The sequence below is a fragment of the Oxyura jamaicensis genome, chromosome 1, assembly GCF_011077185.1.
Source record: "Oxyura jamaicensis isolate SHBP4307 breed ruddy duck chromosome 1, BPBGC_Ojam_1.0, whole genome shotgun sequence".
Lineage (NCBI taxonomy): Eukaryota > Metazoa > Chordata > Aves > Anseriformes > Anatidae > Oxyura > Oxyura jamaicensis.
In genome coordinates, this window is record NC_048893.1 from 180,182,843 (window position 1) to 180,195,163 (window position 12,321).

General features: G+C 38.9%; 1 protein-coding gene across 1 annotated transcript in view; it reads right to left on the reverse strand.

Annotated features, from left to right (window-relative positions):
* Nucleotides 1-4,880: 4,880 nt before the first annotated feature.
* NBEA (neurobeachin) overlaps nucleotides 4,881-12,321 on the reverse strand; it is a 527,091-nt gene continuing 519,650 nt past the window's right edge. Inside the window, exons 55-58 of the mRNA XM_035337838.1 lie at nucleotides 12,099-12,200; nucleotides 9,565-9,761; nucleotides 8,694-8,845; nucleotides 4,881-6,841 (exon numbers count right to left, since the gene is read on the reverse strand). Coding sequence (XP_035193729.1) covers nucleotides 6,751-6,841; nucleotides 8,694-8,845; nucleotides 9,565-9,761; nucleotides 12,099-12,200 — 542 coding nt within the window. The 3' untranslated portion in view covers nucleotides 4,881-6,750. The remainder of the gene's footprint in view (nucleotides 6,842-8,693; nucleotides 8,846-9,564; nucleotides 9,762-12,098; nucleotides 12,201-12,321) is intronic.

Sequence of the window (12,321 nt, forward strand, 5' to 3'; positions counted from 1 at the left end):
AAAGAAAGAAAGAAAGAAAGAAAGAAAGAAAGAAAGAAAGAAAGAAAAACAACAACACCCTCCATCTCCACCCTCCAAAACAAACAAAAAACTTTGGAGCCATTAGATTGCCAAAAAATGAAGGAACCACCACTTAATATTTTCATGATTGGATGTGTGTTGTCAGTCCTTTCATGGTAGAGATCTGAGCAAGTCATGGAAGTTAACATCTTTCAAGTTAAGATATATGAAATAATCTTTGTAGTGAATCAAAAGGATTATGGGTGTTCACAGCACCAAACCTAAATATCCAAACAAGTTTGCTTTCACTGTGAATACATCTGCTTTACTTTCTGATCTATTTCCTCCTGAGTGTAGCTGGGATCATATCTGCTTACCAAGTCTGATAAACTCCTGCCTGAGCAGATGTTTTGACAGGGACTCCTACAGAGAAATACAAAAGGGAAATCAGTTTGTATCAGAGGTTTAATGGTCATGGCAAGTGCTGGTAAAAACTCACTTGTCTGAGGGGCTGACTGCCACACAGGTAAGAATTATGACAAGGATTCTCTAAAGAATCACAAAGGTGATGAAATGCAGAGCAGCAGCAAAGCCGTCTTCCATACTTTCAAGACCTCTGCCTAGATGCTAGAACACGAGGTGCCAGTGCAACCATAGGTAAATGCAGACGCTTCTGGTGCCTGAAGTAAGTAGGAACAAACGATATTGTTGAGGGAAATTCAAATACTGATGAAGAAGTTATGACTGGAATAAAGGTTTGTGGCAAACCTGTTAGGAGTCCAACCTGGTGTACACAGTGGTCTGCATCCCAAGAAGTTACTGATCCCTAAATGCCACCTGTCACAATGTGTGGTATGACTGATAAGCTGATGAGCTTGGAGCCTGAGGGACAAATTTTAGCAACAACTGCGCTAACAACTTGATCGATGAGAGTTGTAGGTTTGGGCACTGCACGGTGCTCATCTGCAGAGTGTAACTGACATGCTTTTAACCTATCACTCTCTAAACAACACCCTGCAGTGTGCATGGGGTAGGATGGGTTAAAGGCTGGTCCCAGGGAGTCTGGTGGAGTGGCTAAAGCCTATGTCATGCCACTTGCCTTCGGGTCAGAGAAGGGCCCTGACCTGTGTTATTTTCTAGGAGAATAATGCTCCCACGTGACCTTTGGTTCTGCTTGAACAGGCAGTTGAAAGATAGGAACTGTAGTGAATCCCTTTTCATTTCAGGTTTTTACTACCTGCAACTCACACTGGAACAGCAAGGAACTTGGAAAATAGATTTGTATGAGCTTTCTGGAGCCTCACAAGTGTACTTTATGCTGAGTCTCCTCCAATTCTCCCTGGCAGTTAGGGATAGTGAGGGAGTGTGGTAGGTACCAGTGAGGTTCTTCCGTGGTTGAAGGAGACAGAAAACCCAATATACAGACAAGACATCTTCATGGCAAATTTAAATAAGGTGAACAGAAGGGTTAGAGGAGGAAAAGGTGCAGGACTGGGCATTGCAAGAGAGGAGCTTGGGACAAACTGTTCAGGCTTCTTTGGGAGAAACAACCCTGGTATTTTGTGACTGAAAAGGAAAGCTATCCCTCCCTCTCTGACTTTTCTCCATACCACTGGGCCCTGCCTGGAGTCCTGCTTTGTTCCTCCTGAAACAGTATCTTTTTGCTGAAACAGTTTCTTTTTGTATTAGTGCTATTAATTGAAAAGATGTGCATGCAGGGACACTGGCTACCAGGCACTATTTTATTTCCTGTTTGATAGGTCTGTACAAAGTAATGTATCTGAACAGCCATGGGCACTGGATTTTTACACATAGCTGTACAGCTGGATTGAAAGACCACTTTCAATTGTTCCGCTGCCTTTTCCAGCAATTGCTAGTTCTGCTGTGCAGTGAGGGAGACTATGTGCATCGTTCTTAATGGCTTAAATTTGCTCAAATATGACACTAGGATTAGGTTTGCCAAAGAGCTTGTTCATTGCAGCATCTTGCCAAGACTGAATCTCTTCAAAGTATTAACAGACATGAAACTTTAAAGTCATATCCACTGGTGCTGCTAGCTTTTAGCTGTTTGTAGTCTTCTGGCACCAGAGAAGATTTTATTTCCTGACTGTCTAGTTTTGTATGTAAGAACTTATTCTCTGCTCCATGTTAGGAACCATAGGCTGAAGATATCTTGGTACTGTGGCACTCTTAAGACACACAGAGCCCTTATGCCAGGCTTTTAATGAACAACAACAACAACAAAAAAGTACTCCAGGCTCTGAATCTTATGCATAGGTATCTACATTAGTTATCTAAATCCTTATTTGTGCTAGTGGGGTGGAACAGGGAGAGGACGTACTTCTGGCATGCAGAGCCGCTGTGCTGGTTAGGCCTGATGTCACCACAGAGGGATCCAGAAACCGAGTCAGCTGTTTGGCAGATTTTCATCTAAGTAAATCCCTCTGTAAACTAATTATATGACCACAGCTTATAAAGTTTACAAGAAAGCAATCTACTGACTTGTTTTCTTGTCAGTTGCAGATCTTGAAACGTAACTGTGGTTGTTGAAAAACTAATCATGGGGGTTAAAAGTCTATAAACTGTACTGTACTGCATAGATGTAATAAATTTCCAATCATTTTTTCCTTATTTAAATAAAATATTCTCTTTTATCATGTTTATTTTTAGTGTTTGTAAGTAACAGAAAAAAAAAAAAAGCCTAAATAAAACCAGTCCACAATTAAACCACTGAAAAATATGAGCATAAACTCCAGCTAGACATCTCCAAATAAAATATTTATAGGTACTAGATGTCTTATATCAGGAGGTGGTTCTCTTGCTGTTAGCAGAAGTCAGCCCTTCACTCCCTGTGTCTGCTCCAAATGCTTTTATCCCTGGCAGCACAAGGCTGGTTCAAACATCTTGCTTGCTTGTCAGCAGGGTTGATACACTATATTATAACAAGCATTCACCACATCAGTTGTTCCCAGGCAGTGTTTTTAGCTTTACAAGCACAGCCTGTGAGATTCTCTATCAACTTAATCATTATTTATCTGAAGCTCTTCCAGTAAATTGAGCCTAACTAGTCTTTCCTTGGGGTAAAATGAAGCAGCCTTTCTTTTATCATTGTTCATGTAGAGAAAGCAGTACCCTCCTCAACAGTGGTAAAATCTGGACAGGGAAAAAGCCTTACAGCTGCTGTATCATGCTCCTGGTACAACATTACCTTATAGTCCCATTTTTAGCCTAGGACAGACTGGTAGAAGCACAGCCAATAATTGTACGTTATTTACAGTGCAGATATATTTTAGTTGCACAATTTTATGTTTAATGATATGTCTGCATTAGATGAGAGATTGGCCCCATTTTGCCATTTTTGCCAGAGCTGCTTCATGTTCCACAGGCAGCTCTCAGAGACTCCCTGGAATCAGTAACTCCCATTTCTACACAGAAAAAAGATGAGTCCGTCTAGCTTTACTATGTGAAAGAGATGGGATAGTTGATACTTTGGAAAACTCTTGTGACATAAACTGGAGATCTGCACATAATAGGGGCCTTGAGCCTACATTAAGGGCACTTGAGTCCTGGTTTTAGCTGGGAGAGAGTTGGTTTTCTTCATAGGGGCTGGTAGGTGCTGTGGTTTGGATTTAAGGTGAGAATAATGCTGATATCACACCAATGTTTTTAGTTATTGCAGAGCAGTGCCCATACAGAGTCAAGGACTGATTTGCTTCTTGCACTGCCCTGCAGAGGGACCTGGATAAGATGGGCTGATGGGCAGAGGCCAATGGGATGGGGTTCAACATGGCTAAGTGCCGGGTCCTGCAATTTGGGCACAACAACACCATGAAATGCTACAGGCTTGGGGGAGAGTGGCTCAAAAGCTGTGCAGAGGAAAAAGATCTGGGGCTGCTGGCTGATGCTAACCTGAACATGAGCTGGCAGTGTGCCCAGGTGGCTAAAGGCCAACCGCATCCTGGCTTGTGTCAGGAACAGTGTAGCCAGCAGGAGGGGGAGGTGATCATCCCCCTGTACTCAGCATTGGTGAGGCTGCACCTTGAGTACTGTGTTCAACTTTGGGCCCCTCAGAAGGACATCAAGGCCCTGGAGCATGTCCAGAGAAGGGCTACGAAGCTGGTGAAGGGCCTGGAACACAAGTCCTATGAGGAACAGCTGAGGGCACTGGGGATGTTTAGTCTGGAGAAGAGGAGGCTCAGGGGAGACCTCATTGCTCTCTGCAACTACCTGAAAAGAAGGTGTGGGGAGCTGGGGGTCAGCCCCTTCTCACAGGTAACTATCAATAGGACTAGAGGGAATGGCCTCAAGTTGCTCTAGGGGAGGTTCAGGTTGAAAATTAGGACACATTTCTTCTCAGAAAGAGCAGTCAGGCATTGGGACGGGTTGCCCAGGGAGGTAATGGAGTCACTGTCCCTGGGGATGTTTAAGGAAAGGTTGGACCTGGTGCTAAGGGACGTGGTTTAGTGGGGTGATATTAGTACTAGGGTTATGGTTGGACTGGATGATCTCAAAGGTCTCTTCCAACCTTAATGATTCTATGATTCCATGATTCTGTGATCTGACATTATATAACTATCTATCTACAGTTACTTGCTATAACTTTGTAGGGACATCAGCATTTTCAGGTGATTTATCCCACCTGTTTTGTTCTACTGTGCAGGGAGTGTAGATACCTAACTTTCAATGCCTAAAACAAGAAGAATTTATTCCTGTCTTATCAGATATTGAGAGATACCCAAAATGGCTATCAACAGATCTTTGCTTTCTGTGAGGTGTATTATACATGTTTAATGCCTGTTCACAAGGATTCTTCTGCTGATCAAAGTATCTTCAGTAGTTTCTCTTCATGTACTGGCAATCAAACGAGTTGCAAAACACATTCTGTAACCTCTCTTTTATTTCTTGACACCCCAGGAAATACAACCACCCAGCATACATAATTTTTGGCATATACATTGTCTGTAAGAGAGGATTTCTTAAAATAATTGCTTGCTCCTAATGATAATGTGAACTATTTGATGAAAAGTTCATTGAAATGAAAAACTATCACTGAATTCTTTGCATATTTTATTTTTCTTTTTGATTTCCAACTCACACACATCTGGCATATTTTACATCTTTGCAATAAAACATGGTTACAATAGCTTAAGGAATTTATATATCCAAAATATTTCACCATGATCTCAAGATGAAATGAACTTGTCTTCCAGATGTTCAATAGTCTCCCAATTCTAAGCTACGAACTCAAGATATTGCTTACAGACTGGTGATGAATAACTTAATCATTACACTGATCCCCATGATTTCCGAATCTTATAAATACAAACAACAATGAAGAGGGAAATTCAGTGCTAAAATTACTAATACAAGGTGGAGAACAAATAAGTAATCACATCAATAAATAATGATATGTTTCTGGTGCAAAGTGCCAATACAAAGAATCCATTATCTTTTTAAATAAATGACTGCAAATGAGTGTAAATTCTGAGAAAATTACATTCCTGTTACATGCCTCATAGCCCTACCGACACAATATGTACATCTATGACAATACAGTCACCAAATATACAAAGAAGAAACATGAATTAAAGTGTATATACCCCTGGGTGTGTAATTTGATCAGTACAATGTGCAGAAAATTATTCCAATAATTATCATTACAGTATTGTAAAACATGAAGTGCCTTAGTCTGAGTGGCTTCAGGTGAGATTTTCAGAAGAACCCAAAAGAATAACTTCAGTCACCTCTACAATGAAGCTAAGGCTGTTGAATAAACCGAGCTGCTCAGAGGAAAAATAAGGGAAAAAAATATTTGAGGCTCTCTGGCCCAATGGTTTGTATGCCAAATGCTAATAATCCAGAAGTATAGCACTTTGTCTGTATTGGGAATCATTAAGCATTACAAAGCATTAAACTGAACTTACCCTCTTTGCTCCCTTTCTATCTAGTCTTTGAATTTAAAAGGGAGGAATTTAATTTATATTGTATAAAGTATAAATATGGCAAATGATGGCTTTTTATCCAAATGCTTTATGAGCAGAACTCCACTTAAAAGGGGTAAAGTTTAGATTCAAAAAGTGAAAAACATGTTGGTGAAAATGTCAAAATTACTGTTTGCACCCAAATTCAACCCTTTAACACAAGCTGTACCCTTAGGCAGATCTCCAGTTTGATTTGTGTGAATGCACCTGTTCCTTCAAGACATCAGGTTTAAAGTACATGCAAGTTGTAACTCCACAATAAAATTAAGAAACAATTTTGTTCTTTATACAAGGTTTTACTTTTACAAAAGTATCCCTTTAAAGTTAAGATGTGCATCTGATGTACAAAGTATCAAACGTATTTTTTTTTAATCTCAGCTTGAAAAGAGGCTGGAGATGGGATGCATGTTAGGTTCATAGCCTAAACATTGAAACAACTGGACACAAGGTTCCTCAGAATTTGCAAAAGTCTCTTGTGGCGCATCCTACTACCTTTTCTCAATAAACAAAGATATATGAAATAATTACCAAAACATCTCCTAATTCATATAATTTACATGATACAAGCTTGCTTTTCAGCAGCTGGTGTTCAGTTGTGAAAAAACACACAAAGTAAAATGGTTGCTGACTACAATGTACAGCTATTGCTGGGTGTAATGGAATGTACAACGGAGGTCAATGCAGACGTGGTTTTCCACCAGAGACTACACCTTTCATTGCAGCACTTGTGCTCTCAGCTTTACCTGGGCTTTCAGTTCTTCATTCTGCTTCAGTATCTGTTCTGATGTTCATAATGCCACCGGTTAAAATCTATATTAAAAGCTACGATGCTGCCAGAAGCCATGCCAGTAATCAGAGTTCTGAAAAAGATAGGAAAGATATTTGTGTTAATCCTCTTTTACTTAATTATGTCTTGCATAAACAGTAAAAAAGCTAAAAGAATGAGTCTCTTTAGCAATGCTGTATGAAAGTAAAGCTCATGGGTGTGCTCAGTTTGCCATGGAGACACTAAATTTAGATATCTACATATGAAACCAATTCCCATATTCTCATTATGGTCAACCATAATGAACAGAGCTCCGTTCAATTACCTTTGCAGAGATAAAAGCACCAGGACCATTTGAGATGTTCTTTGTCTTGCCTTGGCTCTAGCTGCCTCTCTTGGAAGGGAGTGTGTGGGTGGGACCTTCACTAGGTCCTCCGTCATAAGTGCCACCCCTTATGTACACCTCTGACCTCCAAAGTATCTCATACAGTACTAAGTGGCTATGGGGAGGCAACCAAATTAGGGCCCTAATCAATACCCTCAAAATAGCCTGAGACCAACTCTCTACAGGTCACTGAGCATGTACTTTAAGGTGTACTAATTTGTCCTTTTGACTTCACAGCCTGTAGTGAGTAAATCTCCTCTGGTTATTATGGGAGCTTATTATCATAGCTTTCTGTAAGCTGATCACACCCTGGTACTCCTAAAAAGCTTCATATGGAAATTTACCCCTATATTTATGTTCTGGTGGCAATGGTTGAGGTGATTTTCCGGTTAGCATCTACACTCCAATTCTGGTAGCTGAATTCTAAAATTGGATTAGATATCTATCTCCACTTCTATCAAACCATACGAAATCCATTCTCTGCTTAATTAAGCGACCAAAGCTAAGCAGGTACTTAAAGCAGTTCACACAGCTGGGGCTTCCCAGCCTAATATTACAATCAAGGGTAGAGAAAATGGGCTACCAGAAAATTTTCACAGTGTAAATAAATATCTTAGAACACAGCACACTACTGTATGAAAACTGGCAAATACTGCATAAACTGGCAAAGCTCCAGAAGCAAATAGGCCTCTTCCAGTAACTCAGTTTTGATTAGACTGTTTGAGACAAAAATCTTTTTTTTTTTTTTCTCTCATTATTTACTCATATATGAATAAATTAGGTACAAATTTAATTTCTAGGTGCCTTTATCGCTTTACAAAATGGATACATAGCATAGAAATGCTGAAACGTGTAAGAAAAAACTTTAGTGAATGTTTATGATTTTTCTAACATCCTACGAATTATTTGCAGAAGTTTGTATATCAATTAGAAATATAAGACTCATGCATGATATAAACAGTGAATCCACACATAGTCCTGCATAAATGCAACATATAGGGTTATATTATAATCACATTACAATAGTATTCCTAGGGACGGAGTTCACATATATTTACATTTACACTGTGCATTCTAGTGCCACAGCAGTCACTGTACATATCTAGGTTTGTACACTGCATCTCCATTGCACAGAGAAAGTCGAAAGGAAGGGACTGTACCCATTCCTGGTGGATAGATCCATTGATTTAGGTGTAAACCCCAAAAAGCTCTCAATCTCTACATTGCTGAAATTCAGAAGTGAGACATAAATTTTGGAATGTTAAAAAAAAAAAAAAAATCATTAATAGGTACTACTGCAGTCTGATCCAGTCTGGCTGTTTGCATGCTCTTAAGTTAATGTAATTTTACTAATATTTTGTTAGCTGAGTCTCTGGCTTACTGACTTCAGTGATATAATGCCTCACCATTAAGCATTGTGAGACTCAAGGATCAGACAACATGCTGATTAAAACTAATCAACCAGATAACAACTTGGGTAGTGTTTTTTTTGTTTGTTTGTTTGGTTGTTTTTTTGTTTTATTTTTTACTATTTACATACAAATATTAATGACAAACTCACCTCTGATCATGAGACAGATCCATCGCTCTTATGCCAGCATCACAGCCAGGGTAGATATAGAGCTGCTTGAAGTCACAGGCCTGCCATACTTCTACCACACCATTGTCTCCCCCTGTCACCAGGTTCTGCCCATCACTGCTCAGGAGAATGGCCTTCAGAAGAATAAGACAAAACCCATGTATGCAGTCAGCTTTTATGGAAAATGATCAGTGCTACTAAAATTTAATCAACTTATGAGCATTTTTTGTCCTCTGTTCACTTTAAATTTGAAGAAAAATACTTCCACTCTTATTTCTCCCAAATAAAAGCAATAAACCAACAAATTTTGGATCTCTAAATTTTAAATAAAAAACTATGTGTTTTTTAATATGATATATAACCACAAAACTTTTCCAGTGTATACACCAAGACTTAAGTCGAGGACATAACATTTCTCTGTCCTACAATACTCAGTGCCATCACTAACACCTAAAGCACAGCAGCAATATGCATTCCTAATGCTGCTTCAAGTGCTCTTGACAGGACAGAGCCCTGAAGGCATGAATTCCTGTCTTGGCTAATAAATGAAGAATGGACTCATTTCAGAGTATTTTGTTTTAAAGATATATTTCCCACTGAAATTTGATTTCAAGCAAAAGTTCCATGTATTGTATGGGACCATAAACAATTTGTTCTTATTTACTCTGAAAAAGCTCAAGTGCACTTTTGCATTTGGAGATGGAGATGAGAGGATTTGTGTTTGAATATTACTTAACTGGGAGTTGGCAACTTAACATGTACGATTTCCTTAAAAATACACTGCAGATAAATTCAATTTGTTGTAATAAATAAAGGCAAGACACAACAAATACTTGTTTGCATTTAGATTTACCCTGGTTGAATCATTGATCTCCATCTGAGCTAAGAGTTTGCCATTAATGCTGAAATTGCTGAACCGTCCTCGTTCATAGTAGATGATGCAGTGACCTTCACTGGATACTGAAATTAAGCGAGGATACAAGCAGTTTTCTGTTCCTTCCAGGGCTCTCAGCAAATCTCCGGTAATTGTGTGTACCAGACAAGGACCTTCTGCATATGAAAACATAATATATCATGCTTTTGCTGTTTATACAAACTATATACTCTGTGCACAGAGGCAATGCATAATACACATTTGTATCATATTAGTCCTGCATAGATATGAGAAGATGCAATTCTAGCCTAAAGAATTTAAAATAGACAACAGAAAAGACAATGCAAGAGCTAGCAGATGAAAAAATAGTTTAAAAATGCCTAATAGTGGTAGTTCATTATTTCCTTAAACTGGTAGAAGTTACCATTGATCTACCTCTAAAATACATTTTCCTTTTTCCAAGCATTCAGAGGCCTTGGTCTTAGAGCTTTCCTCCAAGAACATGAACTCTCCTTAGCGTGCCCATTCACATTAAAAAGATGGGGCCCTATCAGTGACTAGGAGCAACTCCCAGAGGGCATGTAATCATATCACTGCATGTTTCTCCTATAGTCAATGGCAGTTCCTATATGTCCTTTCCCCCAGTGAATGTATTACATGCATAGATTTCAGTCCTGAATTGCTTTAACAATGGACGTCATCTGACAGCCAACAGAGTAACTATGATATTGGATCTATAAGACCACACTACAACTGCATTTACTCCAGAGATTTTAATATGAAATTTTGATGTCCTATTTTTATTATTATTGCTGATGAAAGAAAAACACAGTTATGAAATCTATGAGGTACATTTTAAGATGCAACACTATGATACCTCCATTTCAAGATCTATGGGAATGCTCTTTTAAAAATAGGATCTGTAATCCTACTAAGAAAAATAAACAACACCTTCTTACTCTCAGAAGCAGCAACTTAAAAAGGAATGCAAGGACTTTCAGGGTGATTTATGGAGCTCCTCTTCTATGAAGAGAGTCTGAGAGAATTGGGGTTGTTCAGCCTGGAGAAGAGAAGGCACAGGGCAAACCTTAGAGCAGCCTTCCAGTACCTAAAGAGGGCCTACAGGAAAGCTGGTGAGGGACTCTTTGTTGGGGGTGTAGTGATAGAACAAGGAGGAGAAGATTTAAACTAAAAGAGGGTAGGTTTGGATTTGACATTAGGAAGAAATTCTTTAATCAGAGGGTGGTGAGGCCCTGGAACAGGTTGCCCACAGAAGCTGTGGATGCCTTATCCCTGGAGGTGTTCAAGGCCAGGTTGGATGGGTCTTTGGGTAACCTGGTCGGTTGGGAGGTGTCCCTGCCCATGACAGGGAACTAGATTATCCTTAAGGTCCTTTCAACCTAAAATTTTCTTTGATTCTATGATTCTGTGATTCTATGAATCTATGAATAAAATATGGAATAGGTATCACTGTAAACTGAGAAAGCCAGTGGCTGGATGAGGATATAGGAGTGGAGTGGAAATGAGGTAGGAAGAGATATAAGTAAGAAAAACATTAGGGAATGGTATAAGAAATGGAAATGGAAATAAGAAAGGAGAAGAGATAACATAGCTCAAAGGACAGTAAGAGCTATACTCTAGAGAAGGGGAAGCCAAAGAAGAAAGAATGACAGGAAAGTCTGCCAAATTAAGAAAAAAAACTAAATGAGAGAAAGAAGTGGGGGAAGAAAAGTAGATGTGGAATTAAAGGGAAAAGAAGAAATTGGGCAGAACAAGTGAGAAATAGAATAAGGAAAGATTAAGAAAACACTAGTTTATGTGAGTGTTTTATTTACATGGATGATCAAAGTTCTAGAGGAGACTGCTGCAGGTTTGTAAAGGTAATTTGAAAATTTATATTAGTAACTGTTGGATACTTTGGATTCTATAAATAAATAATGAGCAGTGTGTGAAGAGATGGCTCAAAAATTTTAATGGAAGTAGTATAATAGCAAACCTGAAAACTCCTGATTATTTGGAAACCTTTCCACTAAAAAATGGTGGTGAAATGCTGGTCTATGGATCCCAAAACAAGGAAATTGACTCTGTTTTCCTTGACAAAGAGTCTGAAGTCAGTCGCACAAACTGCCCTTTAATTAAGACCAGGTTGGAGAATTTGGACCTCGCCCTACCCTAAATCCAGGTCTCTATTATGAATTTTCTTCAGAATAAGATAATGAGTTACAAATTATTATATAATTCTTCTGTGGATAGTAGTAGTGATGCTTGGAAAAAGCAATCAACTTAATTTGTGCCTAAGCATCGTCCAGATAGACAGTAACAACGTCAGTAAGTCCAGATAGACAGTAACAATGCTCAGAGGAAGCAGCTGCAGATTCCCCCAGAATTACAGAAAATCTTGATAGAAGAAACTTTGCAAAATTAAAGTATACCTGGCTTGAAGGAAGACCAAAAAGTGCCATTAAGAAAGGCTCTAAAAATGTTATGTCTCACATCATAAAAGTATTTCTGACCTTTAGCACCACTGATGACAAGTCCCAGCTCTGCACAGACTGACACACAGACAACTTCATGGTCATGACCAGTCAGAACAGCCCGAGGAGCTGGATAATCACCTGTTAAAAAAAAATAAAATAAAATAAAAATGAAACAACGGACAAATGCCAAACCATTATTTATTTATTTATTTATTAACAACAAAAGAATTGTGCTCTGATTTGCATTAAATCAGTAAGC